The sequence below is a fragment of the Aegilops tauschii genome, chromosome 2 (assembly GCF_002575655.3).
Source record: "Aegilops tauschii subsp. strangulata cultivar AL8/78 chromosome 2, Aet v6.0, whole genome shotgun sequence".
Taxonomy (NCBI): domain Eukaryota; kingdom Viridiplantae; phylum Streptophyta; class Magnoliopsida; order Poales; family Poaceae; genus Aegilops; species Aegilops tauschii.
The window spans coordinates 303,268,461-303,292,331 of record NC_053036.3 but is presented as its reverse complement, the minus strand read 5'-3'; the positions used below and the strand labels follow the sequence as shown (position 1 = coordinate 303,292,331).

Here is a 23,871-nt window from a genome sequence, read left to right as displayed (position 1 = left end):
CCACCGCGCTCCAAGTCGTTCACCTGTGATCCCGACCATCAACTCCTACGGATCAAATTATCACGCGAGCTGACTATTCCTACAAAGGTGCTCCACCACGTACCCGGTACCCGCGAATGCAGCAATCGTGCACCTAGGGTTTTAGGGTTTATTTGTTAATGTCGCCTTTACGTAACACTCATCTGTGCGAGACAACGAGAGGCCGACTGCGTGCGTGCACCTCTTCTCTTCGTATATGTACTCCACCGTTTGTCTGGTGTCCAAAAAATTATAATAACTACTAGCAATGTGTCAATGCGTTGCCACACGATCAAAGTAGATTAATACATATTCACCGATTTGATAGAAAAAAAGTCTAGTTTTGAAATACGTATATCACTAAAAATATGTTATGTTTCACTCAAAATATATTCCTTTGGCGGTTTTGATGAGATAAGGGAGGAATGTTGTTGGTTTCAAGATTCGAGAAGTGGTATATGTCTAATTTCTACTCTTACTAGCAAGATGCCCGTGCGTTGCACGGAACATCAAGATCTTGTGGGAGAAAAGGATGAACGAGGGAAGGCCTTATCTGCAAATGTGGTGAAGAGTGCGGGTAAATTGCCATATTTTCCTTCCTATCCGTCAGATATAAATCGGACGACCTACATTGCAGGATGGCAGACCCACCATCATCACCAACTCTATTTTTTATCCCTACTCTTGTAAAAAGCATTGTCGGTGATGATCGTGTGCCTGCCATCCTGCAATATAGGCCATCCGATTTATATCTGACGGATTGGAAGGAAACTATGGCAATTTTGCAAAAAGATACCCACACCCCTCTCCACATTTGCAAATAAGGCCTTCCCTCGTTCATCCTTTTCCCCCACAAGATAAACTACTCATACAAATGCATCTTGATGTTCCGTGCAACGCATGGGCATCTTGCTAGTTGTTGCAAAAAGCCCATGTGTGTGTGAGAGAGAGGGAGAGTGGAGGAGGACGGAGTGCATGTGTGACAAAGACACAAGGAGTGTGTGTGCGGTATCAGCTTAAAATGAGGCGATAGTGTGTATGTGCACGATCGAGAGGGCGTGTCTCAAGAAGGGAAGAAAAATCTACATAGATACAAGGAGCGGGAGAGAGACATGTATGCGATGGTGGAAGCACGAGTGTGCGGGTGTATAAACCTATCTAGAGGCTAGCTAGTCGATAAATGTTTGTGAGAGAAATACGAGTCGGGGTGCGAAAGCGAGAGTTTTGTGTGTGTGTGTGAGAGAGACGGTAGTCGGGAAGGGGAGTGGAAGCAGGAGTTGTGTGTGTGTGTCTGTGTGAGAGAGAGAGGAGACGGTAGTCAGGGTTGTCTGATTGGTAAACAAATGAATAATGTCAGTCTGGGATGGAGACGAAAAGGAGACCGCAACAAATGTTGTGTCTACAGGAGAGAGAGAGTAATTTTAGTGGTGTGAGTCATATGTAGAGACATATAGGGTGTGTGAGAGAATCCCATAGAGAGAAAGACAAAGTGAAAGACGAGTGGAGACTGTGTGTGTGGCGGTGAAAAAGAAAGCTTAGGTACTGAGTGATACCAGAGAACAGTAGAGACGTGAGAGATAATGAAAACCGTGTCATGTATAATGATAGGGAGAGTGTGAAACTTCTCAAGGGAGACGTCGAGAGACCATGTTTGCGAGGATAGGAGAAACATGAAGTGAGCGTGCGGGTGAGCTGGAGAAAAGAGAGTGATAGCTACCTGAAGGAGCATGCATGCGAGAGAGATGGGCGTGAAAGGAGTGAACAAAAAAGGGATTAAAATATTTGAATTCGAGATGATGATACATGTAATCCATACCCGAACCAAAATTCATCTATCAAACATGCATACTCATATGAATTCACGCACATCTATGTTATTTAATATGTAGATATTACTGATCCATACATTTTAGTAGAACATAATTTGGTTAAATTTTTTCGAATTCAACCTTAAGATTTCGAGATCGTTGTATTTGTAAATCATATAATACATATAAAGGAGCAGAATTCTTTGTTGTGCTTTTGAAAGTATATATAAAAAAATGATGTATATAGAATGTAATTCCAATTGAAAATGGATCCCGCCCGAAAAAAATAGAATACAAACGGGATTCAAATTGAGTTGGCACGGTAAACGTGCACTCTGCAAAATTTGAACGAAGCGGGGAAAGTCACAGTAACCGCCCGAAACCAAAATCTGCGAGATGGAAATCACTACTGCCTATCCCTGCACGCAAAGCCTATCTGCTGGATTTCTATAGGTTTCAATAGGGGTAGGTTTGTAATTTCACCCAAACGTGACGTAACCGCCTCTCACCCGGATTCATACACGGTGGGCGCCAAAACACAGTTTGTCCTCGGCCGAAATCGACTCCCTCCCCGATTCATATTCATACATGGTGGGCGCCAAAAACAAACTCTCGTCGGCAAATATTCGGTGTATGCGAGATTACCGTCCTACCCCAACCGACTAATGTTGCTGTGATGTAGTAGAAATTTGAAACGGGGGCTAAGTTTGTAAATTTCCTCGCATTTGAGACAAGCGCGCCCTGAATACATGGTTCCCCCTTCCTGTCTACCTCCCTTTTCCCCATTCGTACTCCGTGGGCGCCAAAACACCCTCTCCACCCCACCCTCCTCCGCCCGCCGCCGTCCGCCACCCCATCCACCGCCGTCCTCCTCCACCATGCCGGAGCTGATACCCTGACGCCGCCGTCCATTACAAGAGATCGACCTCTCTCATCCACGGCTTCGGACCGGGATCCTTGCATCCCGTCCTCTCGATTCATCCCCGCCGTCGTCCACCTTGCTGGCGCCGCTCCTACGACCGTCTCATCCACTGCACCCCGCCGCCACCGTCTACCCTCCTGGATCTGCTTCCACGCCGCCGATAGCCATCGCTACCGCAGCACTGTCAAATTTTCAGCAGATGCGTACACGGCGCCGCACCAGAGGCGGTACTCTTTCGTATCTGCTCAACTTATTTATCGCAGCAAGAAAATAGATCACCACTGCTTTACTCTGATTTCTTGTCTTGGTTGCGAAGTTGCCTTTGTCCGGTTTGCACCTTCAGATCCGCCATGGCACGCTCAACACTATACTCCCAATGCTTATGGTTTTCCCCTTTTATATTCCACACTAGTTAAATCACAGTAGACTAAATTTCAAAATTGGGCCAGTCGATTTTTCAGAGCTCGCCGGAGTTCGCCGGTGCGATCGAAGGGGCTCGGGTGGTTGTGGGGCCTCGCCGAACGAAGAAAACTCGACGCGGGTGGGGGTTGGGGCGGGGGTGGGGGTGGCGGAGGAACACAGGCGATGGGGGCCGGTGGTCCGGCCGACGGCCCGTGCGGTGTTCTGTATGGGAAGAATCAGAGACGAGGAAGAAGAAGGGTTAGGAGACGTAGGATCTTCATCCAACCGCCTGAAATGGTCGAGAGACAGCTGGGAGTTGCATTCTTAATGCGCTCTAGTTCATCATGTGTGGGCACTGCGCAACCAACATTTTATTATCCAAAATCTGCTTGCTCTTCTTTACCATGTTCCTCTTCGGTTCTTCTTTAATATGTACCCTCTCCGTTCCTAAATACAAGTCTTTGTATAGATTCCACCATGGACTACATATGGAGCAAAATGAGTGAATCTACACTCTAAAATGTATATGGATACATCTGTATGTGATCCATAGTGGAAATCTCTACCAAGACTTATATTTTGGAACGGAGGGAGTATGATAGTAGTACAGTATGTTCCTTGTACTGAAGATGAGCAGGGACATTTGCAGTGTAGAGGTCTATACTGTCAATTGTGATGGACACTTTGAGCCTCTTTGATTTGTAGGATCTTGTAAACATAGGAATAGGATTTGTAGTGGCCTGCCCACTTGAATCCTATAAGAATAGCAAGGAAATGCGGGGAGCTGTGTCGCCTTCGAGAGTTACACTGATATTAACAGTACCGCACCTTCACTTGAAGAGAGCTGGTATCCGAAGCCTTTCTAGCCGTACCGGCAATACTAGCACATATATTCCAGCAAGTTCCACTTTGCTGATTTTACTCTGATGCTTAAGGTTTTGCCGTTATATCTACACTATGATCTGTGTAGCTGCTTTGTGTCGCACTAGCAGCAGTCCACTCTTGAAGCTAAACACTGCAATGACTTACAAAATTGGCACCAAGGCATTGAGTGCCATTCTGGATGCAATGAAACTCATACGCTCCCCACATGTTGATTCTTGTTCAGAATATGATCCTAATGACTATTCTAACCTCGAGGAGTCAAAGGCAGGTGGCCTGTCCTGTTCACCCATCAAGGTGCCTGTTCTAATTTGGTAATGTTTTATTGATTGCGGGTATCTTGCATATGTTGTCTTGCATTTCTTCTACTTTGTTGCACCGCCATCTGCTTAGTTTACTCATCATATATGTTGAGATGCCATGCCCATCCATTATCAATACATATTTCATCTGTCATCATACCATGTTTTTCCACTCAAATGCTGTTCTTGTGCATCAGACATCAAAAAGGAAGAGGGTGATTGCCGAACCTGAAGGAGCACCAGCAAAGTCCTTGAAAAACGTGGTGGTGCCGGAGAAATCAGACAGCACCCCACTTATATTGGCTGTACAACCAGTGACACAAAATGTAGGACCGACTCCAGCAGACTGTACCTATACTTCACTGGCCACACCACTAGCCCCACCACACAGGACCTGCACTCCAGCAAAAGGTATACCGATTTCATTTGCCATAGCACCAGTTGTACCACAGAAAAATCCCACTCCAGCAAAAAGTACAACAAGTCCACCGGCCGAAGACCTATCCCAACTGCAGAGATGGCCAATTCCTGCAGATTGGAACCCCATTCCATTTATTCCTAGTTTAAAAGACAATGCTTTCAATGTTGTTAGGGACTACGTGCATATATTCCCATCATGGGAAGATTATTGTGTAGACAAACACCATTTTCACATCTTCCTGTCCAACTTACGTGTAAGTGCTATTATTCATGGTTATTATTTTCCTGTTTTCTGCTGATTGAACACATCAATGATTTACATTACATTGTTGTAACTAGGCGAGGGTCAATCTGGATAGTCATGACGAGCAAAGCTTGCTTGTGCTTTTCAAGGAAGCATTGCAGCAGTATCGGTGTTACCTGAGGAAATCACACTTTGATGGCAAGTCTATAAACGAATTTCCGGTAAAGTCTCCTATGCTAAATTTAGAAGACATTGAATGGAAAAACCTTGTTATGCACTGGTCTCGTTCCCAGGATGAGGTACTGTCTATGAAATCACATGACAATTTGAACTTCTACTTTTCCGCATGTACCTTACGGATTTTTTTTGCAGGAAATCTGCTCGAAGAAGAATTCCGGTTTAACAAGAACGACAGGATATCGCAAATATGCTGCCCGCTGCTTTGCTCTTGTTAGTACCTGTTGTCCTGTATCACTGTACTTGCATACATACCTGGTTCATTATGTGACAGAAGTATGCATGGTAGCTTGCTTATCAATTGTTCGCTCCAAATTATCTGATCTGTGTGAATGGTTACATTAGTGTAGAATATATCCAATGCCAATGTTTTTTTTAGCTCTGCATCGTTCTTGTAAGTACATGCTGTCCTTTATCAGTGTACTTATAATGACAGGTAGTTGTTCATGTACCATCACTCTGCAGCTTATTTTCCTTTGCCCTCCATTTTCTACACATCAGATCTATATTTACTCTTACCATAAGGTTGGTACTGAAGAAGTTTAGCTATGCATTGCTCTTGGCTGTACCTTTTGCCTGTATCGCTGCACTTACATTTATAGCTACTTGGTTATGTAGCATCACTCTTCATCTATCTTAAATATTCTCCATTTTTTCGTATATTATCACATCTATATTTACTCTTAACAAAATGTAGAATAAAGGCAATGCTTTTGAAGAAGATTCTGTGGTAAACTTCTTGAATTGCCCCCCCCCCATCAGCATGGACAAGGCCTTTATAGAGCCTATCTTCACCAATAATGTAAGTTTGTCCATCTCAAGCCTTCAAACTTTGTTGTATATATTTGGTTAGGCATGACTGCAACAGCTGTTTATTTTTGGTGTTTGCATCAAATTGCTTGTTTAAAGTTTATTATGTAGTTCATAAACAAAAGTTTGTCCTTTCTCAATTTAAGTTTTCAGTTGTACAACCAAGTTCCTTCTTCATACCATGTCAATTAAACTATACAGAGCAAGTGATCTTCTTTTGCACTGCATGTATGCTTCTGTTCTTCATCCGTAATCTAGTGGTGTGGTGAACCTACCCACTACAGCACAATGTCATATTCTGCAATGTCTTAACTATGAACAATGTCATATCATTCTACTATTATTTAAACCGTCTCTTTATTTGCCAATCTGAAATGGTATAAATTGACAGCACACTAACCATTGATACTTATGAGTTCTTGATCTGTAATCCAGTGGTGTCGTGAAGCTGCCAACTCCTTCACAATGTCATTTCCTGCCATGTCTTGACCTGAACAATACCATATTGTGTTAATGCAATTTTAAAATGTGTCACTTTATTCGTCAGTAAGAAATGTGATGAATTGTCAGCACTGATACTTTTATGTGCAAAACATGACATCTGTCTGCTTGTTTATCTTTCAGAGTGAGGAAGATATAAGTGTTGAACAAGCGCAGTCTCATCATCTTGCTCAGCTGCTTGCGCTGCAGCTCCCCAGCAGGGCTAACCTTTCTTGAACTCTATTGAAGTGCTATCGGTTTTGTATATTATTTTGTCGGCGTGTTTATTTGCACTGGTGGCGATCTTTGATGCCCAGTGTATGTAATCTGCTGTCTGCTTGTGCTTTATTATCATAGTGGCAAACTTTGATGCCCAGTGGATGTAATATGCCGTAATTTCTTTATTGTATAGTCTAGGTTTTTTCTTATTCACGATGCTGCAGTTATTTTTACTGTATATATATCCTGTCTTCGCAGTAAACCGGCCAAACCGTAAAATTACGGTACATAATCGGGCCGTCATGCAATCACGATGTAGGTTGGGCCTGAAACGTGCTGAACAGCTCATGGGCCGGCAGCAGCCCGAAATGAACCCCGGCCCATGATTGTGCGAATCAAATCACGGGCTTTTAACAGGCCAAAATTGTCTCGGTCCTTGTTTGGCCCAATCAGATATCGGCTGCGAGCAGGCTGGATGCAAACCGGGCCGTAGTTAGGCCCAACTATATGACCGGCTTTTAACAGGCCGAAATTAATATAGGGCCGAAATGTTAAACGGGCCCTTAACAGGCCAAAACTAATATCAGGCCGAATTACTAAGTGGGCCTTTAGCAAGTGGGCCCAAAAGCATAGTGTCCAGTTGACGGGCCGAATCTGATATGGGCCATAATTGAGCCCAAAGCCTCTTAAAGGGCCGGACCTGATCTGGGCCGTAATTTCGCCCAGAACGTGATAGGCTTTTAACGGGCCAGATCTCATATGGACCACTATTAGGCCTGGAGCATGGCAGGCCATTAATGGACCGGATCAAATATGGGCCGACATTTGGCCCCAAACATGGCTGCCGGTTAATGAGCCGGCCTACTATGGTCCTCAAAATCTTGTGGGCCTATAGCTGGGCCGGCCCATTAATGTCGGCGAAATCTCGTGGGCCTTTAGCTGGGCCGGCCCATTATGATCCGCAAGAATCTTGTGGGCCTTTACCTGGGCTGGCCCATTATGGCACACAAAAATCTTGTGGGCCTTTACCTGGGCCGGCCCATTATGGCCCGCAAAATCTTGGGGGCCTTTAGCTGGGCCAGCCCATTATGGTCCACAAAATCTCGTGGGCCTTTAGCTGGGCCGGCCCATTATGGCCCGCAAAATCTTGTGGGCCTTCAGTTGGGCCGGCCCATTTAAACTTGATGGGCCAGTCCACGTGTCAACATATCATAGGCGCGTCTCGCCCATTGGATGAGTGACACCTGTGCCAACGCGGACCTGACACGTGTCTCCTCCAGCCAATGATGATTTTACATGTGGAAAATCCCCATTGGTCGGGGCTGTTAACGGGTTATCGGATCCAAAACCCGACCCGATAGCTTAACGGCGTTCCGTTATGGTGGATGCCACGTGTCGGTCACCCTTGACGAAAGCACTTCCGTGACGCGCGATTTATCGTCATGGAAGTGGACACTTCCGTGATGATAATTTTGGTAATGTCATGGAACACTTCTACGACAGCACAGGTATGACTATCTTGATTCTGTCATAAATTTGTCATGGATGTACATGCATGACAAAAAACGCGACCTACTGTGACAAACACGTATCATCACGGAAGTGTATTTTTTTGTAGTGTTATATTGAGAAACCACCTTTTCCTGTTAGGATAAAGGAACATGCTAAAGTTTCAACTGTGGTTAACAAAAGTTATATTAGAACACCCAAACCTGATGAACAAATCAAAGTAGAACCTAGTGTTGCTATGGTTAAGGATCTGCTGGAAGAAAATGTAGATAGGCATGTTATTTACTTCTGTAATGAAGCTACTAGAATTGTCAAACCTGATAAAACAGATAATCATAGACCCGTTGTTGGCATGCCCGTTGTCTCAGTTAACATAGGAGATCACTTTTATCATGGATTATGCGACATAGGTGCTAGCGTGAGTGTTATTCCTTTTACCTTATATCAAGAAATTATGAATGACATAGCACCCTCAAAGATAGAAGAAATAGATGTTACTATTAAACTTGCTAATAGAGATACTATTTCACCAATTATGATTGTTAGAGATGTGGAAGTCTTGTGTGGGAAAATAAAATACCCTACTGATTTTCTGGTTCTTGGTTCCTCACAAGATGACTTCTGTCCCATTATCTTTGGTAGACCTTTCTTGAACACCATTAATGCTAAGATAGATTATAAGAAACAAACTGTCGGTGTCAGCTTCGGTGATGAGTCTCATGAGTTTAATTTTTCCAAGTTTAATAGAAAGCTTCGTGAAAAATAATTGCCTAGTAAGGATGAAATAATTGGTCTTGCTTCTATTGCTGTGCCTCCTACTGATCCCTTAGAACAATATTTGCTAGACCATGAAAATGATTTACATATGCATGAAAGAATTGAAATAGATAATATTTTCTTTGAACAACATCCTCTGCTTAAACACAATTTACCTTTTGAAACTCTAGGAGGTCCACCTCCACCTAAAGGTGATCCTGTGTTTGAATTAAAACAGTTGCTAGACACTTTGAAATATGCTTATCTTGATGAAAAGAAGATATATCCTGTTATTATTAGTGCTAACCTTTCAGAACATGAAGAAGAAAGATTATTGAAAGTTCTCAGGAAGCACCGAGCTGCTATTGGATATACTCTTGACGATTTAAAGGGCATTAGTTCCACTCTATGTTAGCACAAGATTAATATGGAACCTGATGCTAAACCCGTTGTTGATCACCAACGTCGGTGAAATCCGAAGATGAAGGAAGTGGTAAGAACAAAAATATTAAAACTTCTGGAAGCAGGTATAATCTATCCTATAGCTGATAGTAGATGGGTAAGTCCTGTTCATTGTGTCCCTAAGAAAGGATGCATTACTGTTGTTCCTAATGATAAGAATGAACTTATTCAACAAAGAATTGTTACAGACTATAGAATGGTAATTGATTTTAGAAAATTAAACAAAGCAACTAGAAAACATCATTACCCTCTGCCTTTTATTGATCAAATGCTAGAAAGATTGTGTAAGCACACACATTTTTGCTTCCTTGATGGATACTCTGATATTTCGCAAATACCCGTTTCTCAACTTGATCAAGAAAAGACCACTTTCACTTGTCCCTTTGGAACTTATGCTTATAGACCTATGCCTTTTGGTTTATGCAATGCACCTGCTACCTTTCAAAGATTTATGACTGCCATATTCTTTGACTTTTGTGAAAAGATTGTTGAGGTTTTCATGGATAATTTCTCGGTTCATGGGAAGTCTTTTGATGATTGTTTAAGCAATCTTGATCGAGTTTTACAGAGATGCGAGCAAACAAATCTTGTCTTGAATTGGGAGAAGTGCCACTTTATGGTTAATGAAGGTATTGTTTTGGGCCATAAAATTTCTGAAAGAGGTATTGAAGTGGACAAAGCTAAGGTTGATGCAATTGAGAAAATGCCATGTCCTAAAAATATCAAAGGTATTCGTAGTTTCTTAGGTCATGCTAGTTTCTATAGGAGATTTATCAAAGACTTTTCTAAAATTCTAGGCCCCTCACGAATCTTGTGCAAAAGGATGTTGATAACCCACAAGTATAGGGGATCGCAATAGTTTTCGAGGGTAGAGTATTCAACCCAAATTTACAGATTCGACACAAGGGGAGCCAAAGAATATTTGAAGGTATTAGCAGCTGAGTTGTCAATTCAACCACACCTGGAGATTAATTATCTGCAGTGAAGTGATCAGTAGCAAAGTAGTTTGATAGTTTTGATAATTGTGACAGCAGCAACGGTAACAGTAACAGTGATAGCAATAATTTCGTAGCAAGTGTAACAGTGATGATAGCAGTAGTAACGTAGCAAGATCAATAAGGATAAATTCGTAGGGTGACTTGTTGCATGATATTCATCATGAGACAGTTATAACCTAGGGCGATACGGCACTAGCTCCAGTTCATCGATATAATGTAGGCATGTATTCCATAAATAGTCATACGTGCTTTATTACAAGAACTTGCATGACATCTTTTGTCCTACCCTCCCGTGGCAGCGGGGTCCACATTGGAAACTAAGGTATATTAAGGCCTCCTTTTAATAGAGAACTGGAACAAAGCATTAACACATAGTGAATACATGAACTCCTCAAACTACGGTCATCATCGAGAGTGGGCCCGTGAAAGCACAAGTGCTCCCTGGGTGGTTTTGGTAATTAATGTCAACATATCTCTTGTTGGACTAATGTCTTATCTAGAATATTACAGACAAGTACAACAGATGGAGTGGCATGAACAAGAGGATGTGGAACCCCTTCAAGGTGCTAAGGACAAAAGATTGGCTAAAGCTCAAAAGCTCAAGACTCTACATTTTACTTTTAGTGATCCAAGATCACATTGAGTCCATAGGAAAGCCAATACTATTAAAAGGGGATGAGGTGTTGCTTAATGGGTTGCTTGCTCAAAGTGCTTAGTGATATGCTCCAAAACCCTCAACCACTTTTCATATCCACATATGTCCCAAACCAAAAAGTCAAACTCGGCCCCACCGAAACATTATATCCGGCGCCACCGAGTTCACTTGACATAGCCAGTACCAGAAACCCTAATCAATTCGGTCTCACCGATGGGATCTCGGTCTCACCGAGATGGGCTTGCAAACTCTCTGTTGCCTGTTGCAATAATTTCGGTCTTACCGAGATTTGTAATCGGTCTCACCGAGTTTGCCTAACCAACTCTCTGGTTAGCCTATTACCAAAACCAGTCGCACCGAGTTTGTGTAATCGGTCAAACCGAGATGAGCTTTTACCCTAACCCTAGCACATCGGTCCCATCGAGTTGATCATATCAGTCCCACCGAAATGCCTAACGGTCACATTATGAACTGAATCGGTCCGACCGAGTTTGATTATTCGGTCCCACCGAGTTTGGTGATTTGTGTGTAACGGTTGGATTTTGTGTGGAGGCTATATATACCTCCACCCACTCTTCATTCATGAGGAGAGCCATCAGAACATGCCTACACTTCCAACATATATTTTCTAAGAGAGAACCACCTACTCATGTGTTGAGGTCATGATATTCCATTCCAACCACATAAATCTTGATCTCTAGCCTTCTCCAACTTGCTTTCCACTCAAATCATCTTTCCACCAAATCCAAATCTGAGAGAGAGAGTTGAGTGTTGGGGAGACTATCATTTGAAGCACAAGAGCAAGGAGTTCATCATCAACACACCATCTATTACCTTTTGGAGAGTGGTGTCTCCTAGATTGGTTAGGTGTCACTTGGGAGCCTCCATCAAGATTGTGGAGTTGAACCAAGGAGTTTGTACGGGCAAGGAGATCGCTTACTTCGTGAAGATCTACCCTAGTGAGGCAAGTCCTTCGTGGGTGATGGCCATGGTGGGATAGACAAGGTTACTTCTTCGTGGACCCTTCATGGGTGGAGCCATTCGTGGACTCGCGCAACCGTTACCCTTCGTGGGTTGAAGTCTTCATCAACGTGGATGTACGATAGCACCACCTATCAGAACCACGCCAAAAATCTCCGTGTCTCCAATTGCGTTTGCACACTCCAATCCCATCCCTTTACATTCTCGCAAATTGCGTGCTTTACTTTCCGCTGCTCATATACTCTTGCCATGCTTGCTTGAATGTATTGTGAATGTTTAAATTTGTGCTAAAACTCTACCTTAACTTGAAGAAAATAAAAACTGCAACTTTTTCTTGTTAAGAGTCTATTCACCCCCCTCTAGACACCTCGTGTCAATCCTTTCAGCTCGGTTGTTGTGGCTCCGGGGTTGTCGGATCATAACCGTAGTAGGTGACTATAACTTGCAAGATCGGATCTAAAACATGGATATAATAATGAATTCATAAACGGTTCAGATCTGAGTTCATGGCACCCGGGCCCAAAGTGACAAGCATTAAGCATGGCAAAGTCATAGCAACATCAATCTAAGAAGATAGTGGATACTAGGGATCGGGCCCTGACAAAACTAACTCGATTACATGAGGAATCTCATCCAACTCCTCACCGACCAGCGAGCCTACGAAGGAATTACTCACTCCCGGTGGGGAGCATCATGGAATTGGCGACGGAGATTGGTTGGTGATGACTAAGAACGAAGATCCCCCTCTTCGGAGCCCCAAACGGACTCCAGATCTGCCCTCCCGAGGAAGAACAGGGCTTGGCGGCGGCTCCGTCTCGTGGATCACGATAATTCTTTTTCCCTAATTTTTGTCTGGAATAATGTGATTTTATAGTATCAGGGGGTCATCAGCGGGGCCACCAGGTGGGTACAACCCATCTGGGCGCGCTAGGAGAGGGGGGCGTGCCCTGGTGGGTTGTGCCCACCCAGGGGCCCCTCTCTGGTTGGTCTTGGCTCAAAAAATCCTTATTATTGATATAAAAAATCCTCGCAAAGTTTCGTTCCATTCCGAGAACTTTCATTTCTGCACAAAAACAACACCATGGTAGTTCTGCTGAAAACAGCGCCAGTCCGGGGTTAGTTTCATTCAAATCATGCAAATTAGAGTCCAAAACAAGAGGAAAAGCGTGAGAAAAGTAGATACGTTGGAGACGTATCAACTCCCCCAAGCTTAAACCTTTGCTTGTCCTCAAGCAATTCAGTTGATAAACTGAAAGTGAGAAAGAAAAAAATTTACGAACTCTTTTGCACTTGTTTGCATAAATAAGCTTAAACAGCACCCAGGTTTTCAGCAAACATTATAACTAACCATGTCAACAATAACTCTTAAAGATTATAATGGTTCATATCAATGACATAATCATCTAGCGAGCAATAATAAGATATCTCAAACAGCAATATGTTGTCAAAACAAGCATGATATAATATGACAATAGTGGTATCTCGCTAGCCCTTTCTGAGACCGCAAAACATAAATGCAAAGCACCTCCAAAGTTCAAGCAGCGACTAAACATTTTAATCATGGTAGAAAAGATCCAGTCATGATGCACCCAACATTAGCTATACACAATGCATAAATCATGACAGCTGTGCTCTACTTAGTTTCTGGCGCTTGTTTTTAGAAGGTGGTGACACAACATAGAAGTAAATAGAAAGTCCCTTCGCAGAGGGAAGCAATGATTTGCAGAGGTGCCAGAGCTCAATTTTTAAAACAGAGATAAATGATAATTTTGAGACATGCCCCCTTCTCATTCACTTCATGACCATCAGTTATCAACATCTTTCATGCTAAGCACGCTAGTGGCGGTTCCCAAGCGGAAAGTAAAGGTTTTGACTCCATTGGGAGTTATTGTTTGATTATTTCAGAGATGAACTCTTTTCATGTTTGTAGTTTGGGACTGGGCATCCCTATTACCGCCCATTTCCTTGTGCGATGGCGAGTGAATGAACACTCGACCTGAGGATAACCCGCTTAGCACAGAAGATATCGACTACCTCCTGTCGTTCCATGAACGATCCAGGCACACAAAACAGACAATTTTTTAGAAGTTTTTAGAGGTAGCACATGCAAATTTACTTAGGACGGCAGGGTAATACCGTATATAGGTAGGTATGGTGGACTCATCTGGAATAACTTTGGGTTCAAGGTTTTGATGTACAAGCAGAATTCCCACTTAGTACAGGCGAAGGCTAGCAATTAAGATTGGGAAGCGGCCAGCTAGAGAGCAACAACGATCATGACCAGGCATTATGCATAAGTAACCACTACAAGGATTCCAATCTATTGCAACAAAAATTATTGCTACAACTATCTTTTGTTGCAATAAAGTGCTATATTACCACAAAATTCTAGTTCGTGGTAACAGGATCTACATATTGCCACAATTTTGTTTCATCGCGCTAAGTACTCATTTTGTTGCAATAGAAGCCATCTATCGCCACAAACTGCATCGACGTTGCAATATGGTAGTGCTATTGCAACAGTCCCGCCCCGTTGCGTGAATTGGTCATCTTGTTGCAATAGCGGCTAGGTATTGCAACCAATTACATCTTTGCGGTAATATTTTAGACATATATTGCAACAATTCTGACATGTGGCGTTAGTCACAGATACTGTTGCAAAAAACATGGCTTCATATTGCAACAAAGCATGTATTGGTTGTAATAGGGTGACTTTTTGCCTCACATTCGTTGTGTTGCAATAACTATTATATATTGCGACAAATTGAGCATCCATGGTAATACGTACAACACAATGCAGCAATCCTCTAGTGTTGCCAAAAAGGAGCAGGATATTGCAATGATATTCTCTACAGTGCTCTTGATTTTTTCCTTGATTTATTATACTATTTTTCTCATGATCTGATTAAAGGGGCATACTAGTTTATAGAGGTATTAACACGTTAGTTACCACAACTTGCACCTAAGTTGCATTTTAGTCACATATCTTGCAAAGTGTGCATCGGTGGTACCACAACTTGGAGGAATGCTCGCTTACGCGTGTGCGGAGCGTTGCACACTCACAGACGCCCTTCACTCGCCCTACTGACCTCCTCCGGTAGCAAGGTCATCCTCGGCACCGAAAAGACGGCAAGCTCAGTGCCCTTCTCTATAGTGCTCCTGATTTTTTCCTTGATTTATTATACTATTTTTCTCAGGATCTGATTAAAGGGGCATACTAGTTTATAGAGGTATTAACACATTAGTTACCACAACTTGCACCTAAGTTGCATTTTAGTCACATATCTTGCAAAGTGGACATCGGTGGTACCACAACTTGGAGGAATGCTCGCTTACGCGTGTGCGGAGCGTTGCACACTCGCGGACGCCCTTCACTCGCCCTACTGACCTCCTCCGGTAGCAAGGTCATCCTCGGCACCGGAAAGACGGCAAGCTCAGTGCCCTTCTCACAAAGGTGAGTCGTGAGCACTGAGCAACGCACATTCTCTTCCTAATTTTTCTGCATCTTGCTTGATGTGATTGTATGTATTTATGCAAGGCTGCATACTAGCTATTTTTGAACACTCCCAGGCTTTATTTAAATAGTTCGTCAGCCACCAATTGAGCAGCATAACAGTTGCATCCCAGCCTAATTTCTAGTAAGAATTCATCAGCAAATCAACAACACTAAATCAAGATATATACAAGGACATATGACACAGGATTTTAGTAGGATATAACAAACCATCTCAGTGAGATATATAACACAAGTTTCAACATGAAAGCACACAAGTTTCAACATGAACGCACACAAGTTTCAGCAGCCATACTTGTGTTCACACAAAAGGCCATAAGTTGACCGCAAAGTAATGAAAATAGCGATAACTCTAAAAACCACAGTTCATAGCAACAGTGTGTACATAGCATCACTCTCAAAATAGCAACATCACTAAAAGAACAACAACTACTCTTATCTTCTCTTCGTCACCAAACTGTTAGTGCTGGGCACTAGCTTTTGTTCTCATTTGCCACAACAGATGAAACTATGCAGGGGTGCCTTGTTTGAACCTGTTTCACATCAGATTAAGCTTTAGGAGAGATAACACTCGTAGGTAACCATCAAAAAAGTTCAGGAACTTATATTCATGGCTTAAACATGTGAAAAGCACCTTACCAATAGATTGAAAACTATACAAAGAACCCCTGGTCATCATCCGATTCTTCTTGTCCCAAAGGAGCAACATGGCCATCATTTACGTAAGCCTCATCATCATTTGTATCATCATCAGATTCGAACTGGACATCTTCAAACTCAACAGGTTTTATATTTTCTATGACTGAAACATCAATGCTGGATCCTTCATCATCCTTTCTGCACCAACTAGTGATCTCTTCATACTGTAATTTCTGGCATTGTAATTTCTGCATCGACGACATCCAGTACGTCTGCCTCACCACCTTCAACGGCTTCAACAGCTTCATCAAGGCCTACACCATTTAAAACAGAAGGAGCAAACAAATTGCATGGATTTAGTTTGCGATTTTAGTCTCTAAATTTTTAGTCTGTATCAATGTCATCTAGGTCCTATCCCTACTTTCTTTTTTTGACTTGGTATCTCTACTTTCTTTAATAGTTGACTCGTGATTATATGAATGATGCACTGGTTGCTTTACGGGATAAATATGCTGAGGCATTTGATGTGCGGGCTTCTGGAAAAAAATCAAACACAACCCAATTTGTTGCCATGTTGAACGACGGGATTTAAACAGAAAAATTAATATCTACGAGGTACAGTATGCTCTTGTGTTTTTGGTGAAATTGGTCATGTACAGAATACTTCATCACTACATAAGACTCTTATATTTTTCTCTTGTGCTTCCCCGCTTATTTATGCAGGCAACAAAGCAGTATAAAAAATCCCCTGGCTTACATGACAAATGTAACCACGTATTTTTTCCTTATCTCTTTTCAATTCTTCATATATTCTCATCTTTGCATGCTATCCTAATCAGAATTGCTGCTGTGGCCTTATCGCCTGTTGGTGATAGCATTCTGCTCCACTGTTTAAACTTCAGAGTAAAATTTTCCTCCTAATCTACATAGGGATATCAGCTATGCACTTTGTCAGCAGTACTGCATTGAAGAGATTCTAAACAACACACGAGTTGAGCCCTCACTCCCCGGCGCGGCAGAGCATACACGAAAGGGAAAAAAGACATGGACTGCATGACTGAAGAATGGCGCAAGTCAGCAGCAAATAGGCAAGCAATCCTACAGGCCAAAAGGGTTTGGCTCTTCACAAAAACAGCAAAATCAGAATTTGCTGCACTTGCAATGAAAAATACAGAGGGAAATAGGGGGGAATAACCATACCTTTGTTGTTGTGGAGGTAGTAGCAGCAAGTCAGTGGAGGTCGTAGGTCGGATGGGAGGCAGGCGAGCCAGTCCGGGCGGCGTTGAGCAGAGGGACGGCTTGCATGGCGTTGCACTGAAGCGCACGGGAGTCCCGGGCAGGCGAGCAGGATGGCGGAAGAGCCGGAGCAGAGCCGATTGGCGCCGGAGTTGAGGTGTCGGGTGGTCCAGCCACGCGCCCACGGGCAGGATCGACCAGCCGAGATCCAGGGAGGAGGAGGAGGCCGAAGTGTTAACGTATGTAGATCTTGTATAGATGGAAACGTCTTGTACCTACCATATCTTGTTGATACGTGTAGATTGTTTCTTGGCTTCCAAGCCTTTGTAACCGTGTCATATATATATATATGAGCCGATCGCCTCTGTTGTGAGGCGTCTTCCCTCAAACTACTTCTCACGATACACGTTTATATGGTATCAGCCCTTTCGATTTAATCTCGCTTCCGCCGCCACCATGACGACTCCAGCCCAGACCTCCTCCGCCATGAACGCCCTCACCTCCGGCGCCCTCTCCACCACCGTGGTTCCTGCTGCGTCGCCGACCTCTCTTGCCGTCAATGTCGCCAGCGTCAAGACGCATGTTCCCATCGTCCTTGACCTCCAGGCCTCCAACTACTCGAAGTGGCGCATGCTGATGGGTGTTCTCCTTGGCAAGTACGAGCTCACCGGCCACATCTCCATCGACACGCCGGCCGGCGAGCGCACAGCCGAGTGGTCTCGCCTCGACTACGTCGTCCGCTCGTGGCTCTACGGCTCCATCAGCGACGACATCCTCGGCATCATCATGGCTCAGGATCAGACCGCGTATGAGGCCTACGCGCTCATCCGCAACCTCTTCTTGGACAACCAGCTCACCCGCGCCATCTACCTCGAGGCGGAGTTCCGCGCCATCGTCCAGGGCGATCTCACCATCACCGCCTACTGCCACCGGCTGAAGTCTCTCTCTGACGCTCTTCGCGACGTCGGACAGCCGGTGTCTGACCAGACCCTGGTTCTCACCTGCCTTCGCGGACTGAATCCCCGCTTCGCGGACATCATCACCTTGGTCACCATGCAGGTCCCAGCCCCGACGTTATTGCAGACACGATCCCTTCTGCTCCTTCGCGAGAACCAGCTCGCCCACCCCGCCCCGGGCACACCGTCTCCATCCTCGTCCCAGATCGCCCTCTACGGGAACACCGCCGGGTCCGGTTCCTCTTCCGGTGGCAACTCCGGTGGTGGCGCTGGAGGCGGTGGCGGTGGAGGCGGCGGCGGTGGTCGCTGGCAGAAGAAGAAGAAGAAGAACGGCGCTCCTACTGCGTTCGATCCGCGCGGCAACAACTCCTCCACCTCGCCAGGCCCGTGGATCTGCTTCAACCCTTACACAGGCCAGGCGCAACAGATGCAGTCCACTTGGCGGCCTAGTGGCGGCCCACCTCTCCCTCCTGGCGGACCAGGACTCCTTGGGCCACGACCTACCAGACCACAGCACCGCTCGTCAACATGGGTTCCTCCTAGCCAGCAGGCTTACACGACGCAGCTCGCGCCTCTTCATGGCAACGCATTCGGCAGCAACCCTCCACCTCCCGCGACGCCGTACGTACAGCCTGGACCTGGCGCTCACGGCAACGGCGCACCAGCATGGGACTGCTCCGCCCTCGTCGCGGCCCTGAACAGCACCTTCGGCGATCCCATGGCCGGCTCCTCCACCACGGGCACATGGGTGATGGACTCCGGCGCTACATCTCACATGGTTTCGGACCCCGGTATACTCACTTCTCCGTCTCAATTTTCCACTCACTCTTATGTCACTGTCGGCAATGGTGTTTCTTTACCCATCTCCACATCTGGTCATACTACTCTCTCCACACCTCACCGCAAGTTTTTGCTAAATGATGTTCTAGTAGTTCCTGGCATCATTAAAAATCTGCTTTCTACTCGTCAACTCACTACTGATAATTCTTGTTCTGTGGAATATGACCCCTTTGGTTTTTCCATTAAGGATCTTCACACACGGCGCGAGATCATACGCTGCAGTAGCGCCGGTCCTCTCTATGAGTTCTCCACACGCACCAGGTCTCCATCGCCTTTCGGACTCGTCGCCTCCACCAACTCCACCGAGCTATGGCATCGTCGCTTAGGACATCCTGGTCGTGACGCTATGTCACATTTATCTAAACAGTTTGCTATTCCATGTAATAAAGTCACTATGGTGTGTCATGCATGTCAACTTGGCAAGCATGTACGTCTACCTTTTTCTAGGTCCCAAACACTTTGCAGTGTTCCGTTTCAGTTAATTCATTGTGATTTATGGACCTCTCCTATTGCAAGCAATTCTGGTTTAAAATATTATCTTGTCATAGTCGACGATTTCTCGCACTTTATTTGGATCTTTCCTCTATGGAGAAAATCTGACACTTGCGACGTCCTTATTAATTTCGTTGCTTATGCTCGCACCCAGTTCAGCCTTCCTGTCGTTCCCTACAAACCGACAACGGCACTGAGTTCGTTAACTCCACCCTAGTCGAGTTTTTAGCTCACCACGGAATCCACCTTCGCATGTCTTGTCCTTACACTTCATCTCAAAACGGAAAAGCCGAGCGCGCTTTGCGCACTCTCAATGACATCATCCGCACTCTCCTTATTCAAGCACACATGCCACCCTCATATTGGGCCGAGGCCCTCGCTGCCGCCACCTACCTCGTTAACCGTCGCCCATGCCAAGCCATAGAGTTTCGCATCCCCTACACCTTACTCTACCAACAACCAGCCTCCTACTCCGATCTACGTGTTTTTGGTTGCTTGTGTTATCCAAATCAGTCCGCCACGGCCCCGCATAAGCTCGCAGCTCGGTCCACTGCGTGCGTGTTTCTCGGATACCCATCTTCCCACCGTGGCTACCGATGCCTAGACCTCACTTCTCGGCGTATCATCATGTCTCGTCACGTAGTATTTGATGAAAATATCTTTCCGTTCGCCACCACACAATCAGCGCAACCTGCTGATTCTCTTGATTTTTTGCTGGACTTGGCCGCTACCCAAACAATCCCGGCCCAGCCCAACATGCATGTACCCATGTTCCAGCTGCATGGCCCCTTGATCGATCAGATCGATCGCGCATCTGCACGCGCGTCTCCGCCTAGCTCGCCTTCGCCCAGCTCGCCTGCACCTACGGTCTCTCCTTCCGCGGCTACGGCACCAAACCCAACCCCACCGCCACCACCACCACCTCCGCCTAGTACTCGCTCTCGTGCCACTTCCGTTTCGGCCGTCAACACGCACCATATGCTCACTCGTGCTAAACATGGCATCGTTCAGCCGATTGACAAGCTCAATCTCTCGGTTATCCACACCTCGATTTCTCCTATTCCAAAAACATACCGGGGTGCTCTCCAGGATCCGCGCTGGCGTGCTGCTATGACTGACGAGTATGATGCTCTAATTCACAACCGCACGTGGTCTCTTGTGCCTCGTCCGACTGGTGCTAATGTTGTTTCAGGAAAGTGGATCTTCAAGCACAAATTCTCCTCCGACGGTGGACTTGCTTACTACAAGGCACGATGGGTTGTTCGTGGGTTCTCTCAGCAGCCGGGCGTTGATTTTGATGAGACATTCAGCCCCGTCGTCAAGCCCGCCACGATCCGCGTCGTCCTCAGCCTCGCCGTCTCCCGTGCTTGGCCGATTCACCAGCTCGATGTCAAGAACGCCTTTCTTCATGGCAATCTTGACGAGGTGGTCTTCTGTGAGCAACCACCTGGCTTCATCGACTCTGCTCGTCCTCAACATGTTTGTCGGCTCCACAAGTCTATCTACGGCCTCAAGCAGGCCCCTCGAGCTTGGTACTAGCGCTTCGCCCACTATGCCCATCGTCTCGGTTTCGTGGCATCTCAGTGTGATGTCTCCCTGTTTGTTCTCCAACGGGGCGGCGAGCTGGCCTACCTTCTTCTATACGTGGACGATATCATCCTCACTGCCTCCAGCGCCAGTCTTCTTCAGCACGTCACCGACCTTCTGCATCGCGAGTTCTCTATGACCGATCTCGGGGATCTTTCATATTTACTTGGTATATCGGTCACTCGCTCCTCGTCCGGGATGTTGTTGTCACAGCGCCAGTATGCCATTGATCTTCTCCAGCGCGCCGGCATGCAAGATTGCAACCCGTGTCCTACTCCCATAGACACTCGTTGCAAGCTTTCTGCCAACGATGGTCCGCTCGTCGCCGATCCTACTGAGTACCGCAGTTTTGCAGGCGCCCTTCAGTATCTGACACTGACATGTCCGGATATTGCTCATGCAGTGCAACAAGCCTGCCTCTACATGCATGCTCCTCAGGAACCTCATCTCAACTTGGTTAAGCGGATTCTTCGGTATCTCCAAGGTACACTGGATTTGGGTCTTTGGTTGCACTCCACACCTGCTACGTCTCTTACTGCATACTCGGACGCCGACTGGGCAGGCTGTCCCGACACTCGCCGGTCTACTTCAGGCTATTGTGTCTATCTCGGCGACAACCTTGTGTCCTGGTCCTCCAAACGCCAGGCCACGGTTTCTCGCTCCAGTGCTGAGGCTGAGTATCGTGTTGTGGCTCACGTTATGGCCGAATGTTGTTGGCTCCGTCAGCTTCTTCATGAGCTTCACCGTCCAGTCCATACCGCGACAGTTGTTTTTTGTGATAATGTCAGCGCTGTCTACATGGCTTGTAACCCGGTCCAGCATTGTCGTACAAAGCATATCGAGATTGATATTCATTTTGTTCGAGAATAGGTGTCTCTCGGCCAGATTCGGGTTCTTCATGTGCCATCCTCGCAGCAGTTTGCAGATATTATGACGAAGGGTCTACCGTCTCAGCTGTTCTTGGACTTTCGGTACAGTCTTTGCATTCGCTCCACCGACGCACTGACTGCGGGGGGATGTTACTGTATGTAGATCTTGTATAGATGGAAACGTCTTGTACCTACCATATCTTGTTGATACGTGTAGATTGTTTCTTGGCTTCCAAGCCTTTGTAACCGTGTCATATATATATATGAGCCGATCGCCCTTGTTGTGAGGCGTCTTCCCTCAAACTACTTCTCACAATACACGTTTATACGAAGGGCGGAAGGCGTCGAGTGGCGGGTGGCGGAGCAAGGTTAGTGGGAGAGGAGAGCGGCAGGGAGGCGCCGGCGCGGGCTGCTTCATCACGCCGCCATGATGTGGCTGCTGGATGCGGCCAGCGCTCGGGTCGGGCAGCGGTGGAACAAGGAAAGAGGAAAAGGGGCATCAGATCATGGGAAAGAAGGAGTGAAGGAAAGAGAAAAAATGATCGAAGGAAAAGGGGAGGAGATCTCGCGCGGCGCAACCCACCAGACGCGCGTCTGATCCATCGCGCGAGTCCTACGCGCTCCACCAGACAGACAGGGCGTCTGATCCATCGCGCGGTTTTTTCCTTTATATGCTACTGGCAACTTTGCTCAATAATGTTAAGTCCTACTCCGTCTGTCCCAAAATATAAAAACGTTTTTCATACTAGTATGGGACGGAGGGAGTACAATATAACACAAGAATTGAGAAAGCCCAGTGGATAGAGCACTCCGCTTCAGCACTGGGCACCCCAGGTTCGAGTCCGTCTTGTCCCTTTTTCCCCGGCAGATTTAAAAGCTTTTTAAAATATTCATATCTTTTAAACCGTAACTTCAAATCTAACATGTTATATATGAAAATCTCTTAGAAAAATGTGTACTTTTCAAATATGTTATTTTCATGCATGTTAATCATTTCCAAATTATGTTTAGCATGCAACTTTAATCAATATTAGTGACTTAATGTTGATTTTCATATTTTTTTGAGAGTTATATAAAGATATTGATATGCAATCTTGATATTTGGAATGCATGTTTGATTGTTTTTGGTGAAGCTATGTAATATGTTTGCAACCAAATTAAGTCTTGACTTGATTACAGTTGTAAACACATATATCATCAAGACAAAAATAAGCTCTTATGCATATGCTATCACCGAGTACTAACATGTATTTTGCTATTTTCATCCTAATGCAATAATTATTGGGCATCACCGAGGAGTAACGACAATAGAGGCATAAAGAGATAGCGGCAACTAGGTAGATATTTCTGTTATCTAATGGATTAGAAACACCTTGAGTACACTTTAAAAATCATCTCATCATTATATTTTTGTCTAACACCACTTATCATGTTGTTTGTCATGTGGCACCGTGAAACATTTTAGGAAATTTGTTAATGTCGTCGGTGTGTGCACGAGGGATGATTTTTTTCCTCCCGTTGCAACACACGGGCATGTTTGCTAGTGAATACATAATGAAGGGGCGGATAAGACGAGACGACGATCCAAGACTTGAAGATTTTTTACATCTGAAAATGAATATGTAAAGAAGAG

At 45.2% G+C, this 23,871-nt stretch overlaps 1 protein-coding gene and 1 long non-coding RNA gene across 2 annotated transcripts; one reads left to right on the top strand and one right to left on the bottom strand.

Moving 5' to 3' along the window:
- Window positions 1-15,793: 15,793 nt before the first annotated feature.
- LOC109765232 (uncharacterized) lies at window positions 15,794-17,782 on the bottom strand. Its single transcript, XR_002233353.4, has 3 exons — window positions 17,459-17,782; window positions 16,259-16,572; window positions 15,794-16,152 (listed from the first exon to the last, which is right to left on the bottom strand). It is a non-coding gene; the product is annotated as an uncharacterized lncRNA (long non-coding RNA).
- Window positions 17,783-17,950: 168 nt separating this feature from the next.
- LOC141040965 (uncharacterized) lies at window positions 17,951-20,714 on the top strand. Its single transcript, XM_073507076.1, has 3 exons — window positions 17,951-18,681; window positions 18,994-19,198; window positions 20,619-20,714. The coding sequence occupies exons 1-3, from the start codon at window positions 17,951-17,953 to the stop codon at window positions 20,712-20,714; spliced, it is 1,032 nt and encodes a 343-aa protein (XP_073363177.1).
- The last annotated feature ends 3,157 nt before the right edge of the window (window positions 20,715-23,871 follow it).